Source organism: Melospiza georgiana, chromosome 21 (assembly GCF_028018845.1).
Source record: "Melospiza georgiana isolate bMelGeo1 chromosome 21, bMelGeo1.pri, whole genome shotgun sequence".
Taxonomy (NCBI): Eukaryota; Metazoa; Chordata; class Aves; order Passeriformes; family Passerellidae; genus Melospiza; species Melospiza georgiana.
Genome location: NC_080450.1, coordinates 5,467,816 through 5,486,868, shown reverse-complemented (window position 1 = coordinate 5,486,868; position 19,053 = coordinate 5,467,816). Strand labels below are relative to the sequence as shown.

Sequence of the window (19,053 nt, the reverse complement as noted above, 5' to 3'; positions counted from 1 at the left end):
GGGCTGTTTTAACAGCTAGGGAGAGTTGTACCACAAAGTAAATCCAACATTTAATTTCTGTACCTCTTATTTTAGTTTCTACTAATGCCAGCTCATATCTAAACAATGTAACATTTCGTCCACATTTATTAGAAATGTAAATTAGTAAGAGAAACACTCTTACTATGCTATAGAATAGGGGAAATAAAAAAGCATAAAGTTCACTTCCATTCAAGAATAGCCAACATTAGTCTCAAAGAGCAATAAATAATAAGATACTGCTAACACCAAACATGAAGAAAGACAGTTAAAACTGTTACAAATCCATATCTCTCAGTTACTTAACAATCTATAGGTTCAGTCAATTTAAAAGATCTAGGAACAGAGGCTTAGTGGATTAGTAACAACAGACCATTAATCCCTGCAGCCTCAATTTTAATCCAGCAATAACCAAAGTGATTGAAAATCATTCTGACACGTGACTAGTAAAGCTCCTGAGCATGGTCCTCTCCCACACCTTCATCCCCACTGCAGAGGTCATGGCACCTTTCTAATGGGACTATTTACCAAGGGGCCTCTGCTTCGTGTTTAACTAAAGTCTAGGCCAACATTTATGGCAGAGTAATTCCTCTGCACACTACCTCCCTGAATTAACAGCTGATTTTTAAGATTTTATTTTGCATTTCATTTCAGCCTACATTAGCAAAGTTTTCTTTCTTTCCTGGAAAAATATACAACACAAAATTGTCGAAAACAAATACTCTTTTTCCACATAAGAGTTTAAATAAATATGTAGGAATTGATGACTGTCATCCTAGGCAAATGCCAGGAGATTATTTCTGTACAGTTTATATAATATCAGCTAAAGTTACATCCAAAAAAACTTGTGTTTTAAAAATAATGCACTAGTATTACATCATATACTCTGGTTTTAAATATAAGAATGCTTTATTCCAAAGATGTTAAATTCTGGAGTGTTCAAAGACTAGAATCAATTATTGAATGATCAGTAATGTGACAATATTAAGCAATACAGACACGTTTCATCATTTAGTCCTCCACAACAGTTATCAGGATATCAGTAAGGAAGCCATTGAAAGAGACATCTTGCAAAAAGGATTTAAATTCAGCTGTTGCTACTTGTGGCCTGAAATCTAAGCCACAGGTTCGTTTTCAGGAGCATTAAAAGAAAGATGCTGATTACCTTGTAGTCGGAAACACTCTTTTATTACTGCAAAGTGAATAAATATTTAAAAACATAAAAACACAGCAGACACAGAAGGTCCCAGTTGCACAAAGCAGGGAACTAAAAAGGGGAGAGTTCTGAGAGTTATGCTGCTGTTTGTGAAGCATTAAGTAGCACCAAAGTAGGACAAAGGCTGGAGGAGAGAAAGGAGAAAGTCTGCAAGCTCTGTCCCCTTTGGTAGATATAATCCAAATACATAAATATGATGTAAATGTATTGCAGAGACGTCCAGCTGTTTTTATAAACAGTACAAAACTTTTTTGTATATGGTACAAATTGATTCATAATACTCTAAATGAGCCCTATCTCATTTAAAACATGAGGAACTTTTCTGCTGACACAGACTGAACATGCCACCAGCAGTGGAGAGGACAGGTTTGCCTTGCTTGGTCCCAGACAGAGGAACGGATCCTCAAGGATTTTACAATTTTCCCCCCAAACAGTTTTCGCTCAGTCTGACTAAACTCTGCTTATCTAATCTAAACTCTGCCAGCTGCTTGCACAGAACCAGCATGAGGTGTCCCAAACATTCCTGTAGGTACCCCTGGCCCACAAGTGAGTTCCCATTCCATTGAATGTCCTCTTTATATTAGGACTTGAGATCAAATCAAGAGAAAATTAAAATCTGTGCTGGGAAGAAAGTGGAACTTTCTTACTTAAGCACTGCATATTACAATTCACCTCTTGTAATTTCACTTTTTAGTCTTCTGGCTTTCTGTTTACTATTGTGGAAGATGGTGTCTCTTTCTTTCAGGACATCCATACACTGAGAATTAACAAAATACAATCCAGTTTACATGAATTCTGATTGTACAGTTTCACTTGCTGTGTTCATCACCCTAGAAAAGCCTGCATCTTTGCTTTACCACATAAAGAACTGAGATTATTTTACCCAGATAAAAGCCTATTTTCTATACAACTGTATAACTTAAAGAGAGATTAGGAAAATTTTTGCTCATCTTAGCTAGGCTTTTCCTAAGATTTTGTATCATTCATGTATGACACCACTGGTACTCCTTGCTTCAGCAAAGCACTTCAGCACATCCTTAATCTAAGTTGTCTTACACAATTACATGTTAAGACTCAGATTCAGCAGAACACTTAAGCATATCTTTTAAGTTTTTCATTTTGCTGAATCTGGCTGTTATGTATCAGAATAAAATGTAAAGAGGATGACTCAGTTTTTAGCTTTTATACTTATGCTACCTAATAAAATAAATCATATTATTTATTAATGTATTTTTCATCCTGTTTCACAGTGTGCTAAATACCTATGACTCTAGAGCAAAGGCACAATTACAGGCTGGCAAAGATGGATTGTTAACAATTTGAAGAGAGTGCTAGGGGGGGCTACTGAAGATAAAAAATTATGCATCTGCAGATAACTTGAAATTCCAGTTGGAATTACTGCCACACAGTACCCTCAGGATTGTCTGGGCAAGCAAAAGGAGACTGTGGAGTCCTTATAGATTACTTTGCTTTCTAGCAGGTACAAAAAACAGTATGACAATAAGATAATGCTTATAAATATGAATGTGAAAAAAAATATCCCAAAACACCACATATCCAAGTGATTATAATGCAAAATAAAAAATGGGAGGAGTTAGACATGATAGGCAAAATGCCCTGGGGTGAGGTTTCACCCTCAAAACAAATTCACGTATCCAAGGATTCCAGCAGTACAGAAAGGAACCTGTTGGGCTGCTGAGACCTAATTTCAGAGAGAAATTTTAGGACCAAAATCTCTGGTGCCCTTTACTGTGTGTTGTCACCTACACCCACACTGAGGGGATGTGAAACACGAGGCAGCAAAGTGCTGCACTTGGAGGAACCCACTCGTTACTCACAGCCCAAACAGAGCCAGAAAAGACCAACGGAGTGAATCTCAGTAATTTAAACAGAATTTAAATAACACACGTTTATGAAGGAACCTTGTCTGGATCTGAATTTTTCCCTAATATCATGCTAACTCCTGGAAAGCAATTTTATTCTAATTTATTTAATTCTTGTGTATGCCATACTTGTATCTCACAATAACTTCACTGCATGCATGATAAGGATAAAAACCATGCATGATAAGGATAAAAAAGGCAAAGACAGAAGGAGGATCCAGCCCATGAGGGGACACACTAGGGCCCTTATGTGACCCTGAACTGTGTATTCCCTGCAAACTGCTCCAAGTTCTGACACCAAAATTCTTTTAAAATTGTTTTAAACTGAAATGTAATGCAAACCTCTTTCATTCACACCTTTCATTCTTAGAAAAACCAAGAAAAGCAGTCCCATTCAGAGAACTCTCCTGTCAGTAAGTGTTTACACACAACACAGAAGTAGCATTAAGACCAGCATAAGGTCAGGTAAACTCCTTTTCTTTCCAGCAGTGGGTACAATCATAAGGTCACTCAAACACCTTTCCCTTCCATAACTGCCACTTCCCACATGGGAAACAGGAGCCTCAACTCCAAGGCATGTGGCATTCCACTGACGTAGAAACAAAGAGCTCATTCTGCATAAAATTTCACTCCCAGGAACACTACTGAAGTACTGTGATCCTCTTTTAGCAGCAGGTATAAATTTTCACCACCACTTTTTTTCCCCGAGGTTTCCTTTCTCTGCCATGATGCCAAACGAAAGTCAATGCTTTTTCCAGCAGCCCAAGAATGTCAAATTGCCAAACAAACTTCAGCTGTGGCAGCAGGAACCCTTCCCGACCTGCTCTCTGAAGTACCCACACACCATCCTACTGGGAATGGTAGGGTTTGCTGGAGGGCATAGCCACTTCAACATCACTCCAAACACTTCTTTTCCATGGCCACACGTACAAAAGACCCTTCACTGGCACTCATCATCTTTTTCTTTTAGCATTAATAATCCATAGGAGTCCTGCTGGCAAAGCAAAAAATCCTCTTAGGATTATTCCTGAAGCAGAACAGGGCTGTATAGTAGTTAACAGCAGGAAGGAACTCAAATTGGAAACAACCCACAAAAATGACAAGAGGATGATTTTTCAGAAACCACGTTTCCCTCTAAATTCATCTACTCAAATGCTATTTCCAAAACATAGAGATGTCAACACATTTAGAGGGGGGAAAAAAAAGGATAACGTTGCTTAGCTGCCTCCTCCATGCATGTGCTTAGAATCTGCTTTGGTTGACTCAGTGCACGATTCTTTCCATTCCATACTTAAAGCCTGACCAAGTTAAGGACTAACGATAAAGGGAGGGAAAAAGACTGTATGCTTATTTTAGTATTTTTCTAAAAAGCACATCCTAATTAGTTATTTGTGACTTACAGCTGCTGTGGTATTTTTCTGGCAACAATATCAGAAAAGTTAAAAACTGTGGGGCATTTAAATGTAATGCTGTTTTTACTACAGAAATACAAATGTTACAGATTCATGAATTCAAAACAGAAATGTTTCCATCAGGAAACATACATCTGACAAGGAAAGTATTTCTTTAGTTCTGACCACTGATTTCAGAATGCAGTGTACGTGGAAACTGATCAACTTCCATTTTCCAAGATGAGAAAAGGAAATTAATATTTTAGGGCTGTGATCTGAAAGGCTTTACCTAGGAGTCTACAGGAGCACAGACACCTGCCATCTAAAGCTTTTCTCATTGTTCACAGTTCAATTTTTGCAATTTTTAAGGCCCAAATCTCAGTAGCACTAAAGCCCTTTATAACATTTTTGGGAGTTGCAAGGACTATTAGGGTGGATGTAAATATAGGTTACCTTTACCTCAACTGTCACCTGCTAAGCACTACATGACAAATTCTGCCATATTGGCAAATTGGAAGTTTGCACTTAACAACATCCATGTGCATGAATGTGGCACTACATCACCAAAAAGACACTACCATGTTTCAGCCCTCTATTTTCATGACAATAATAGCTTGCTATGTTACCTCCAAGAAATTCCAGTAAAAGATCCTTGGCAGCTTTTAAACTATCAATGGTTAAAACCAACAATAAAATACTCTAGAACTTTGAATTCAACTGTTAATAGGTTTGGCTGTAAAGCCTCCCCTCTCTCAAATGCCAGATTATTATCCTTTGAAAAAAATTATTTCCTATTTATTTACAAATAATGTTTCAATTCATTTACCGTAGTGCAATTTTTTTTGCTAACTGTACCTCCTGATTGCATTACAATGGAAATGCAGTCCCATTGTACAGCGTTGCCTCTAAACCAGTCAATTACAATTTGATCCCTATTTCCTATTCCTCCCAACATGGTGTACAGAAAAGATAAAAATAAGACAGGAGAAAAATAACACTTATGCCAGTATTTCAGTATTGTCCATAACTGACTGTCATCTAGTTTTGTCTGCTGCTTGAGCTGGTAATGAGATAGTGATGGCAGAGTTTTATACAGTTCTCTATTAACAGCCCAGATGAGCCAATCATCCTCTTCAGCCTTTGCCATGTTAAGTTTAGTCACAAACAATCAGCAATGATGAAAACAGCAACTCTCTCCTCAGCTGAATTGCCACCTTTCAACCAAGTAAGAAAGTTATACTTTGACCACTAACAACAGAGAAAAAACCCAATCTTCTAGAAAGAGCAGGAATTCCTTATTCATTCTTATGCAAGGAATATTCAAAATGCAAATGGAAACCCATTTCAATCCTATATTTAAAATCTAGCTGTTGTAGAATTAAAAACTGAGAACTTTCCAAAAATGTCCAGGGTAAAACTTCTTGATAGCCTCAGCTGCATTTTAAAGAGCACCCTTAAATTGAGAGCACTTAATTTGAGTGGGGTTTGATTCCTTATTTTAATAATTTTATCTTGGAGGCTTGGTATCTAGTTCAATTGGATTGCAATGAGGCAATTCGACAAAGTGAAGAGGTTTGAAAACTGGGTATCTACACCACTGAGATTTGGAAAAGAATAGCAGCAATAACCAGTTTCTTTCCACCAGTTTATTGGATGGAAAATAGCTCAGCCTAATATGCACAAAAACTATTCATAAACATTCCCTTCTACTACCTTAACATAAGCTAAAAATATGTATGTTGTTCCAGCACTTTAGTGCCTATCTGGTCATGCTCTAGTTGTAAAACTAACAATAAAATAAAAAAAAAAATACAAGATACACACAAAAAAAAGGTAAAAGCAGACATTTACAGAAGACTACAAACGCTATTTCCATAGAATTTTCAAGCAGAAACGCCTTCACACCTTTTGAGAAAGTGGAAAAGAAAATCACCAAAGTGAGAAAGCATTCCAGAGCTGAGGAACTGAGAGTGTCCGGATCCAAGCTATGGTCCCTCCATTCTGTGAACGTGAGCAGACAGACTGAATCCATGTGGATTTTCAGTAACATCAACAAACTCCAGGCAGACATGAAGGTTTGCCCACAGACGTGAGGCTCTGGAGATGGTATTAAAGCAAGAAAAAAATACTGTAATGGGTAAAGTTCTTAGTTACCAGAAACCCTCTACATGTTACACCTTCCTTTATGCCTAGTTCCCACTTTTATATGTGAGTGTGTATATTTATATGTATGTGCTATATTCCCTCCCCTAGAATATTACATATCTTTCTTTAAAAAGTGATAGAAGAAGCTATTTCTGTGACACTAGTTGAGGATAACTAACATTGTTTCAACATTTTTGTCCTAACATAATGAACCATTCACTGTTCTAATGTTGGACATTAGAGCTTTGATATTCTTCTGGTCTGCAAGAATACTTCTGTCTGAATTATCTCAGGTTGTGAAGACAAGTTATCAGACTTTACAGACCATGATTCCACAGATAATTCCAGCCCTGGCATAATTCAGAGTTCATACAGGGCATCTCTGTGTTATGCCAAGTAAGAGCTCAGAGACTGCAGAAGCTCCAAGACAGAAAATGAAGTGCGAACGTGCTCCAAATCCACCTCCAGTCCTCGGTGCCAGGAGATGCCATTTCAGATGCTCAATACATACTGGAATTCCTGGAGAGATGAAGGTTTTTTTACACCATCTCAGTTGTTTACCATACATGATTTATGGCTCTTGTACGCTGCCCAACAGGCCACAGAAGGTGCATCACAGAAGGGATTTGGCCCCATGCGCCTTGACAGCATGGCAAAGGATGAAAATACCTCCAAATAACAAGGCAGCTTTCATCCATATTAGTTCCCAGAAGCCAAACCAAGAAGAGGTAGTATATCAATTCATAGGAAGGCACAAATATGTTGACCAAGTAGGTTTTAGAAATAATTTTGTTGATATATTAACAGAAAATGCACATGGAAATCTTCTTAATAACTTCACACAACTTCTTTTTCTTATTTAACCAAGAATCCTGCAAAGTTTTGAAAACAACTTCCTAGCCTTTTTTTCTTTTTTTCTTGAAATTGATTACTAGTATTGAAATTCACAAAAAACCTTCCTTATGGCTCATACAAATTATTGTGTAAGCAAAGGTGACAGTCACCTGAGAACACTGATGCTAGTTCATACTTGGTGGTATTATTACTCAGGAAGGAAATTCTGGACATCATACAACTCCTATCTTCTTTGTATGTAAACAGTGTAATTTACATACAGTAAATTACACTGTTTACAGTGTAATTTACTGTATGTAAATTACACTGTAAACAGTGTAATTTGTGCCAGCAGTATATGCATCTTCAAAGGAACAACATCTAGTGAGGAACGCTTATTCCAGCGTTCTGTCCACAGGACATCTTCACTACCTTTGCTCTGTGCTCCTTCTATGCTGAACAATATCATTAAAAGGACAAAACCTCAAAAGTAATAATACAAATAATGACTATTTTTCCCAGAAACTACAATTGAAAGGACTAAATATGACTTTGAAGGAAAGCAAGGGCTTTCATTTCTGTCTAAAGGACAGAAATGGCTTTTGTGGTCCTCCAGCCTGTTTGTATTTCGCATTTGCATCTGCACAAGGAAACTAGATTCTCTTTTCAAACAAGCAATTCCAAGTAGCAAAAGCCTTAATTCAGTATGCCAAGAAAATAAAAATATTGTTCCCAAAGTTCACAGATAAATTATTTCCCAAACACATGGAAGAGCCAGTAATAAAATTAAAAAAAAAAAAAAAATTTCTAAATCTCAGTATAATTTCTTCCAAAACAATCAATCTCTCATATGCACAAGTAACTGACTCATTAAAAAAATTAAGTATAAAATATTTTGAAAATATATATACCTCTTTTTAATAGATTACATTACTTTCCATATACTAAGTCTCCAATAATTCATGAATGTAAGACATCAAAGAGTCAACTGTATACCTTCATTATTACTTATTTTAAATAAGAGACACAGCACAAGTGCTACATTCAGCATAGTTTATACTTAAATGTTATATAAATACACAGCAAAAGAGATAACACTGAACCTGTGTTTAATGAGTTTTATTAATAATGATTAAAGAACTTAACAGTGTTCAATTCAGTGAATGACATTATCCCCTTGAAGAGCAGCCCCTAATAGGCCCTAATCCAAATAACCACTGGAATTAGCAGGAGGAAGATCACAGGTTTAAACAGACACTGAATCAAGCACTTGCTAATGCTCAGGAAAGATCCACGTACAGCAGACCTGTCTTGAGTCTTCACTGCCGAAACAACTGAATGAATAAGAAAGGAAAAAAAAAAAAAAAAAGAAAATACTGCCACACTCCTTAATTCACATTTCAGTAATTCAGTAATTTGCAGCAGTAGTGCTCAACTAGTAGGTTTTTAAAGTAAGACGTTGAATGAATGACCAGTGCTGAAGTGCCAAAATACAATCGGCAATCCTGTGCTGAGGCAATCCCTTAACAGGCTTCATGACATCTCCTACTTGCACTGTTATCCAGACATTCCAGCTAGATAATTTGCTACAAAACCCAGTGTAAAAAGGATGGCAGAGGCAACATACAGAGCATTAGTGCCACTCAGATATCTACAGATCTTAATCCTTTTTACTAAGACGACAGATAGCGAGGAATCCTGAAAAAAAAAAACCAAAATCCCCAGGAAAAAGAAAAAAAGAAAACAAGACTGGAGCATGTATACATCCTCTGTGTGGTCAAAATTATCTGAAACCACAGCCTTTAACCATGTGGCAGAAGCATCCCACCATTCACTCATTCCCTTTATTCCCTCCAAAACAAAAAAAAAAAAAGGAAGAAAAAAGAGAAAAAGGAACGAAAAAAGAGAAAAAGGAACAAAAAAAGAGGAAAAGCAAGCAAACACGGTGTGAGCGTGTACAGTATCAGGTATTAGTGCTAGAGGGAGATGGAGAGCGATGGGAGCCCCTGCAGGACTGATGCCACTGGCTCAGAAGCCCGGGCTCCCCTGCCTGAACAGGGAAGGAGGGCGGGAGCTCAAGGAACGCTGACAGCTAAATGCATGGCACAAGCAGCTGCACAGAACGGGACAGCTTCTCTCTGTCTCAGGATATTACTGTCACAATGGCCAAGAGAGCACTGAGCTGCAGTTTGCTATTCTCACCGTGGTACTTTAAAAAGTACCTGATCTGAGGAGCACTGGACAGGTGGCACACCCCACCGAGCTAAATAGATAAGTGTGAGATTTCAGCGACAAGAGGCAGCAGGTTTTGCTGTTCTAACAAGCGAGAGAGAGAATTTTTCCGATGGCACCACTGGGCACCCGTGGAAGGTCAGCCCGGGGTGCTGGCAGTGTCACCCGCGTGCCTAGTGGCAGATGGTGCCAGTCTGCAGGGATAAAAGGAAGGCTGACGCACACTGTGGGCTGACAGCGATGTTATTTGCTCAGGAATAAAGGAGCTTTGGGGCAGGTGCAGGCTGGACAAATTAACAGGGATGCTGAGCCCCCAGCGCTGATGCGTGCCCAGCCCGGGGGCTCGAGGGGTGGATAAACTGGCAGGGGCTGCCAGGGGGCTGCGGCAGGGACACAGCCCAGGCCAATCTCTGCATGGTCCCAGGAGAGCTTTGGAGCTGCCTCTCCTTAGGGACATCCAGGCTGGACACTGAGATGGCCACCAGCACCCCGGATCTCCCTCCGGCAGCGTCTTGCTCGTGCTGCTTGTGTTCCCATTTCTGGAGTTACGCAATGGCTAGAGGGCAGAGGCAGTCTGTGGGAAGCGGGGCAGTGGGAGATGCAGGCAGCCTGCACACCCAGGGGGGGGCTCCCCGAAGTGTCCCGAACTAGAAAACTGGCCCCCTCACCACGCCTGCCTCCCGCAATGTAATTATTCCAGCGTGACCGACATGACAAATTAACAAGGGCTTTTGCAGTCAAAGAGAGTGTTTTCCCCGAGAATAAATTGTTCAAATCCTTTATGCTAGACAACTAGCCATGCCTATTCATTAATTGGACAAGCTCTGGTGACAACTGAAATGACCTTACCTTCTACATATTGAAGGGAGAGCAATCTTTGCAAGCTTAAAATAAAGCTGTAAATCCCAGTCAGCACAGAGGTTCCCTGAATGGGACTTTTTTTTTTTAAGAAAAAAAAAATTTACAGCACAGACACACTAAAGCTCATTTTAACAGCAGAGACACCTTACTGTTACCCTTTGCAGACCCTGAATCGTGGCACCAGAACTTGACAACTCCATCAACAAACCACAAGCCCTTCAGGATCTGCACATCAGCCAAGCTTAAGAACTTCAAGAGATATGAAATTCTGGGATCACGGCAATGCTGCAAATAATTACCACGATCAGGTACACTGGAATTATAAGCATCTTCTTTATCAGTACACCGTATTGTCTACTGCAGCCAATGAATGATAATTAAGACACACGTATTGGAATTATGTGGGAGAGGGAAGTGATGAGAGTCGATTTCTGTCACAACCCACTCACATCACATCGTCCATGGATTTTTCAACTACAGTTTTGACCTGGGTTTAACTGTTCCTCTTGCCCCTAATAAGGGGACACTTGGGAACCCCGTACGGTATCTCCTCCCGCTCCCTTGCCCTTTCTGTGCTTGCCGCATACCTGAAATGCAGACGATGAAATTCGCTTGCAGAAGAAAAAGCACCTCCCAAACAATTTCCATCCTCCGATTCTCATGCCAAGTGCATCCCTCGGCGAAAAAAAATAACAAAGATCAATATCGCAGTTTGAACGATCCCAGCAAATTTCCTTTCGGACTTGCAGACTGTATTCCCCAGATGTGCTGACAACACATGTCCGAGCTCTCTCTCCGCACGGCTCAAGCGAGATCCCTTCCCTTTCTTCGCCCTCCAAAAAAGATCACGAAGCCAACTGCCAACACCGGGCTCTTCCTCCTCGAGCGAGAAAAAATTCCACCAGATTTCCCAACACGACATAGACAACAAACCCCGACCGATCCGATATCCGGAGAGTCTCTCTATTCCAGGGGCGGCCAGGCGCAAATTAACCCCAAAACTCTGCAGGGTCTCAGCGGAGCAGTGCCGGCATGCCGGGCAAGGAAGCGGCGGAGGGAGGGGGGGATTCCCCTCCTGTTGCTGCTGCTGCTGCTGCTACAGAATGAGCGGAAAGAGATTAATACCGGCGGCAAGCCCCGCCATCCCCGCCGCGCTCGGAGCGCGCAGCCCCGGCTCCGGCCCCGCCGCAATCCCGGCGCGCCGCGGCGGCTCCGCCGAGCGACTGCAGGGGTCGGGCTTGCCCCGCGCACCGAGCGCCCTGCCCCGGGATGCACCCCCGCAGCCCCCGCGAGTGGGAACGGGGCTGGATGGCAGCGGAGGAGGGGTGTGTGTGTGCGTGTGTGTGTGTGAATGTGTGTGCGTGTGCGTGTATCCCAATGCGAACGGCACCAAGCGCGGAGTCCGCATCAAGCGCGGCTTGTGCGCATCGCCCGGCTTGGCTGAGGACGCCAGTATTTTAAAACTTATTTAAACAAGAAGGAAAAGACATTCAGACCCAAACTTCTGTCAGGTTGGGGGCGGAAGGGCGCCGGGAGGCTCTAAGCGAGAGTTAGCGAAGTGCCTGCGCTGCAGTGCATATCTGGTAGCATTCCCCGGGTACATCAGTTCTGCAGAGCTTCCCCTCCCTCCCCCGGGCACAAAAAAAAAAAAAAAAAAAAAAAAAAAAAAAAAAAAAAAAAAGCAGCTCCAGTTTTAGGGCAATCGTTCCCTTACTTACCCCCAGATATCCTCCCGGTTATTATCTCTCCCAGCTCACCGGACGTGCCGCTCCAGCCTGCAGTTCCAAAAACAAATCGAGGTCAAGCCGCGAGTCGCCGGCTGCCACCGCCTACCTCCACCTCAGCTGTCGGGAGGTACCATAGCTGCTCGGAGCTCCCGCTGCTCCGCGGACCACGGCTACTCCGCCATGTCCCCGGGCTGCAGCCGGCGCTGCGGGGGCCGCGGGCGGCAGCGGCGGGCACGGCGGGGCTGGGGCGGCGGCGCGCACGGGCGCGGGCTGGGGGCGCGCTCCGCTCCGCCGCGGGGGCGGCGCTTGCGCGGGCGGGCGGCGGCGGCGGGGCCGCTCTGCGCCGGGAGCGGGCCGGCCGACAGACCGACCGACCGACCGACCGACCGACCGACCGACCGCCCTGCCACGGGCTCGCCGGGCTGTCTGCTGCATTCCAGAGGATGTTGCTCACTTGTGTTTCAATCTGCGGCCGATTTGATTTTGCTCTCCTGGGAAAAAAAAAATAAAAATTAAAAAGAGGCGCACCTGGCGCGGGGAAAGCCTGGTTTCCTGGCTGCGGATGGGGAAACGGGCACAGCAAGGCAGCGCTGGCACAGGCAAGGGGCCGTGGGATGCCCCGGGCCGCGCCGCCCGCCGGGATGGGGCTCGGGCTGCCGTGGAACAAGGGAGGGAGCAGGGGCTCAGGGCAGGTGTGAGCAGGTGCGACCGCTTCCACTGCGGATGCCTTCGATGATCAGAGGAAAGTGGGAGGGAGAAAGATGCTTTGGGTAGCAAACTGATCTCCCAGCTCCTGGAAGGTGTGCGGAGGTCATATTACACACCCTCCAGGGGGGGATGCGTGCAGAATAGGTTGGGAACAGATTGGTTTGTAAACAGTTCTCAAACCTGGCCATACTTGGGGCAAACAAGAGCATACTTGTAAAATGCACCTTTGTGTGGATTCTAGCAAAAGGAGGATGCCTGGATCTCTGAATGGGGAAGGAAACCATCTTGAAGAGAAGAAACCACAGGGCTACGTTATTCCCATAGTCTCTGAGAAATGTGTGGAACTCCCAGGTTTCAAATATACCTGATGGTATTTAATTGTGGCAGATCAAGAAATCCTTGAGTGCTTCAGAGCAGATGGATGAGTCAAAATCATCACTGTTTTGAAAGGAAGAATTAGACTGCAGGCACTCAATAGTCAGTGTGATGCTTGTGTTTATTTTGCTGGTTTCCAGGGTAGTGCAAGTGCTCTTTGCACTGCAGCAGTGTCTGCTGATGTTTACTCCATCTCTTCTTATGGCTTACAAAGAGATTCAGGATTCTGTCAAATTAATTGCTATTATCTGCCCACTGAGAACAGTGAGGCTGGACATGAGGCATTGTCATTCAAGGTTTATGGACAAGAATTCTCATATATATTGATGGGGCTGTACAGCAGGAGGAAATCCTTTCCCTGACAGGTTTGCAGAATGCTGAGTTTCATTTTAATACTTAAGTATTCTATGCAATTCTCTTCTTTAGGCCTTATTAAAAATGAGATTAATATCTCCTGGGATTATAGAAGGTATGAGTAGCATTATCTATCTCTAGTCTAGATGTATGTAAGCACACCTAGGAAATGCTCAGTAAAGATTTCCACTGATGTTTACTAAACTCCTTTACTCAAACAGATTAATGTTTTCCGTGGATTTGCCTGTGAATTCTCTTTTGGATTTTCTCAAATAATTTGTTACAATAACATCTCAATCTAGAACATAATAAACCCCCAGAGAGACCTTGTCTTTTACAGTCACGCTTGTTCCCAAACTAGTTTCCTTGAAATTATGGCATCACCTGTGGGGAAATAAATGTCGCAAGCAAGTGAGATGACCTGTTGTAAAAGGGTGTGTTGACCACTAGGTCAGCAAAGAACTGAATTGGTGATGAGAGAATGCCAAATCCTAAAGGCAAGCTCATGTTTAATTCCTGCTGACGATCAATCAGAGTTTAATATGAGTTTAATATGAGTTTAATGGCAGAAAAATAGGTAGTTGATGTTGGCTGCTAGCAGATAGCCAAAATTCCCAAATACATTAAATTTTGTGCATGTTCTTAGTAAGCTTATCATCCTCATGCAAACCTTATAATTATTTCAGTCACCTGTGATAAATAAGTAGTTCATGACTCAGACTGAAAAATCTGTGAAAGATCAAAGGTAACTTGGAAGTTTCCTTCACCTGAAAAACACAGTAGTGAATTTGGAAACTGGATGGTTTTTTAAATCTAGATAAATAATAATGAATTAATTCTGCTGTCGTTTCCTCTCTGTGATGTGGTTTGAATGGCAGTGGCCTTCATGCTTGGTTTTGAAGTCATTATGCCCATATTGGCTCCTGCAGCTCCCCAGGAAAACTTAGTTCAATAAAGTTGAATAGATGCCAATATGAGCCTGTTCCAAAGCCCACTGAAATCAATTAGAATATTTCTGCAGACTGAGATGATGTTTGGATCAGGCTTTCACTGCAGAATTTGGCACAGTCTGTTTGGTCCCAAGGGAAATGGTTTAATATAGTAGGGTGTGTTTGAGACAGAAGCAGAACATCACTCTGCTGTGTACATTGTTGGGTCATTCAAAACAGATGAAAATTCTGGCTGCACCACCCATTTTTTTTATTGTAGGTGTTTCCATTCAAAGCTCCTGTAGCTCACTAAAATGAAGGGATTTCATATTTACCGCCCTTATTTGAATTCCATTCCTATTTATACAGTTGACTAAACTTCTTAAACTTAATCTTGGCAACTTTTAAGCTGTACTGGAGTCATTGGACTGACTACTCATGTATGGAAGTTAAAAAGACTGCACAGTGGATTCAGGCAGGTCTCTGAAGCATGTTTATGTAGGTCAGTTGTGAGGATTTTGCTACCTCAGATTTTCGGCTGGGACTTCTGGCAGCTTAGAAGCATTCAATATATTAGTTACAAGCTGGGCACCCAAGTTTCTTCAGGCCAGATTTACATAGAAACACCTTTTTAGCTCGGTAAACAGAGTTTCTTAGTTCAGAGGTTAAGGAAGTCACCATTGAAAAGGCACTGGTGAGTTGCTGAGAATGTGGCTGTACTCAGTGGTAATGTTGCCACATCATTTCTAGCGTTCCTGTTCCACATTTTGTTACTGTCATGATTGTATTTGCTGATGTCTTCAGTGCTTATAAATAATGCTGATCTCACTAGGAAAACTGATAAAAAATTTAACATATCATTATAAAAATGCAGCCCCCTAAGAACCCATTTGTTCAGTAAGCATTAAAGTAATTATTTTCTCCTATTGATAGTCCTTATCAAAACTGAGATGGAATTTCCATTTTTCTGGTAGAGATAATGATGCAATTTATTTTAAATTAAAAACACCCCCAACAAAGGAAGAAGGTAGATGACTGACACTTAACTATGAGGTCAATCAATGTGTTTTTCCTTTGAGTCAGTCTATTCATTATCATAAAGACTCATTTTCAGTCCAACTCCCCTTTTTCATGTCTGAACTCCAGCAAACAGTGCTAAGACATCAAGTATTTGTGAAATAACATTCTTCAAATTCAAAAAGCCATGTGTAAAATGCTGTGATTTAGTTTTTCTGTGAGAAGTCAGTCACAAAAATGTTTAAAATGTCATATGATCCTGCAGTTCCTCAACAAACCCCAGCAGGTTTCTTAGGATTCTTTTCAGTGTAGCACCCACAGATTTGGGGTTTTCTGAGCAGGCACATATAGTGGGAAAACTAATTTTTTTTTGCTCGTGTCAAAGTCACCAGATGAAATTGACTTCAGGTGGTACAGTGGTTACAGTCATTGTAGTATTCATATTTCATACCATATTTCATATTTCCCACAGCTGGGGAGTAGATTGGGAAAGTTGCCTGTTAAAAATAATTTAAAAGATGAAAAAATAGAGTTTGGGGATGGAGTTGTTTTTTGTGCTAACTGACTGCAGTATACTCCAAGAGAGAAGGATGATGAGAAGGGACATTCTTGCCATCCAGATTTTGGCTGACTCACGTCAGAGATTATGGGCAGATGGAAGTTTTGCCAAACTCCCAGTGTTTCAGCAGGGTCATTAAGGCAAACAGGGCTATTTGGCCTCTATTGGTGCCTCTTCTATGATCCTTTCTTTTATCAACAGTCGCAGGTTTACCACACTGCTTGTAACTGCACCTTGCCCCAGAACCTGCGCAAGACCATTTCTGCCACATGCAGGCAAATTCTGTTGGTGTGAGGGAGACTATTTCTACAACCACCTGCACCAGCTACAAAGCAGAAAAGAGAACTTCTTCCTTTCTGTTTCTCTGCCTTCCTCCTTATCTCTTGCAAGCTTGAATTAATTAAAAGATCAAAAGCAATATGTATTTTCTGATATTGAGAATTCTTTGTCGTCTCACTATAAAAGTAAAGAGCACACATCTTCTGAAATGGATCCCACTGGTTCCACATTACAGACTTTGACAGCCAATTGCCACCTGGTGCCTGTTTAATATTTCTTAGAAATGGTGATTGCAAAATAATAGTAATATTCTGGATGTGTGAGTCAAGGTACCTATGCTGGAAATTTTAAGTAGATGTTGCTTTTGAGGTGGACTGAGTTGAATACTTATATTCCACTAGAACATGAGATAAGAGTTATTTTGCCACTTTTCCCATTGTGCTAAGATTTGCCATCAGGACGTTTGTCAGGAAAAAGGTAAACTGAGCACACATTGATTCCTGTGTGACTGCCCAGGGCAAGGTGCATGAACTCATTAGAAGTTGCTCTCTCCTGAGCTCTGTTCTAGAACCTAAAGGAGGAACATTTAGGAAAAAAAGTCACATTCCTTGGCTTCTCTCTGTGTGGAGGGTTTGGTTTGTGCCTGTGTGGAAAATGAGACACAATCTTGTTGAAATTGTTGCCTGTTTCTTATTGCTATTTTTCTGTATTAATGCATTTTGTTTTTTCTGGCAAATACATTGTCTTTTTCTGCAGTCATGAATAGCAATTAAGAAGGAAGAGAAGCATGCTTAGTAGCTAGCATCCTTCTTATCTCTCTAGATTTTTTAACATGTTGTAGTCAAGGTTGTCTTTAAACAGATTTTTATTCAGTAAGAAAATACCTTACATCTCCAGTATAATTTTTTTAAGCAAAATCAGTTGAGTACTGCAAAACTAGAGATTACATTAAATGTTGTTCCATGCAACTTCTCACATGTTGCAAATGTCTGTAAAGCAGCAAATATGGGCCTGAGCTCCTCCCCATTAAAGTGAGTGGGAGACTCACCCTTCGATTTTTGGCAGATCTCCATTGAAATTAAGTCTCAATTCGGCTGGATAATTTTCATCACAAAAATAATTGATCAAATGGAATTATTAATGTGCTTAAAAGAGACCATGCACTCAGGTTTTGGGGTTGTTTTTTTTTTTTTTTTTCAGGAGTGGTGCAGTGTCTCATACAGCACAACTGCAGTTTATAGTCAATACCTGGAATAGCTGCAGCTGGCACTTCCACAGCTCCTGTGTGAACTTAACTTTTGTGTTCATTTGCAGAAGAAAACGTTTCCCTCCTAACTCCTTCCTCTAAATCTTCCAGGTTCTGGGATGAATTGCTTGTGCTGATGCCTGCTTCTAAATCGGCTTCATCTCCCTCACTTTTCCTCTGTGAAATGCTGCTACTCCTCACAAAGATGTAAAAAAACCGGCAGATAATGCTCGCAGTAAGCTCTGGTGATAAATACCATGTGAGTCCTAAGAAAAGCTGTTATTTGAAGGAAGTCCATGATGACTACTCTGCAGGTGCTGCCAGTGGATTTATGGGACATGTGAAACTTATGCTTTGTATTTTTCTAGAAGGAGACTGGAGGAATTGACATTTATCACAATTCAAAAGGATAAGAACAAGCCCACAAAAAGAAAAGAAGACTCTTCTGACTTTTAGAAATCTTTATAAACATCATTTAATGTCATTTTCAAATACCTTGAAGGGATCATAAAACTTTGCTCTTCTCTGATCATTGTACCACTTAGAAGTGGAAAGGTATGAACAGCCATAACCCTGGCACATTTTTAACAATACTCAGGACCAAAGGGGATTGTAAGATGGAAGCTTTGATAACAAAAACATAAAGATGTCATTGTCAACTATCTCAAAATATACATGCTTGTTGTAAATGTCACATAAGCCCACAGCTAAGTGATGAATCAGAATTTCCTGTGTTTTCAAAGTGCTTCCTTTGATAAAGACTTTTAACTCCTTCACGAACAAGTTATTTCGTGCCCCACAATTTGCTTTCTGTCCTTGTACTGTTAATCACTGAAACAAAAAAACCTCATGCAACATGAGTTAGCTGGATATACAGGGTAGAATTTCAGTTATAATCTGCATCAAGGAAAAAAAATACTTGGAAAATGTTTGGAACTAACATGCATAATATTGTAAATCAATTTATTAGCAATAATATGATTTTCTTTTTCCTCTTCATTAAAATAATAGAAGTGGTAAACTAAACTAAATGTTGGAGGTACATGGACTAATTTGGCCCCAGTAGAAGTCTTCATTCAGTGAAATACTTTAGCAGATTATTAGGATTAAGTATTTGATTGTGTCTTGGATCAGTTTAGAACACCCTGCTGAGAGGAAAAGAGATGAAAATTACACGACTGAGAACAGCAGATATGTCAAGACAGATTTTGACCCCTTAGTGGGGTCACTCGCGGAGACAGGATGGTCATGATTGATCCAGGCCATTTCTGGAGAGCTG

General features: G+C 41.1%; 1 protein-coding gene across 1 annotated transcript in view; it reads right to left on the bottom strand.

Moving 5' to 3' along the window:
• The window catches only part of CA10 (carbonic anhydrase 10), a 149,976-nt gene extending 137,437 nt beyond the window's left edge, over nt 1-12,539 (bottom strand). Inside the window, exons 1-2 of the mRNA XM_058039021.1 lie at nt 12,299-12,539; nt 11,168-11,676 (exon numbers count right to left, since the gene is read on the bottom strand). Coding sequence (XP_057895004.1) covers nt 11,168-11,228 — 61 coding nt within the window. The 5' untranslated portion in view covers nt 11,229-11,676; nt 12,299-12,539. The remainder of the gene's footprint in view (nt 1-11,167; nt 11,677-12,298) is intronic.
• Nucleotides 12,540-19,053: the final 6,514 nt, after the last annotated feature.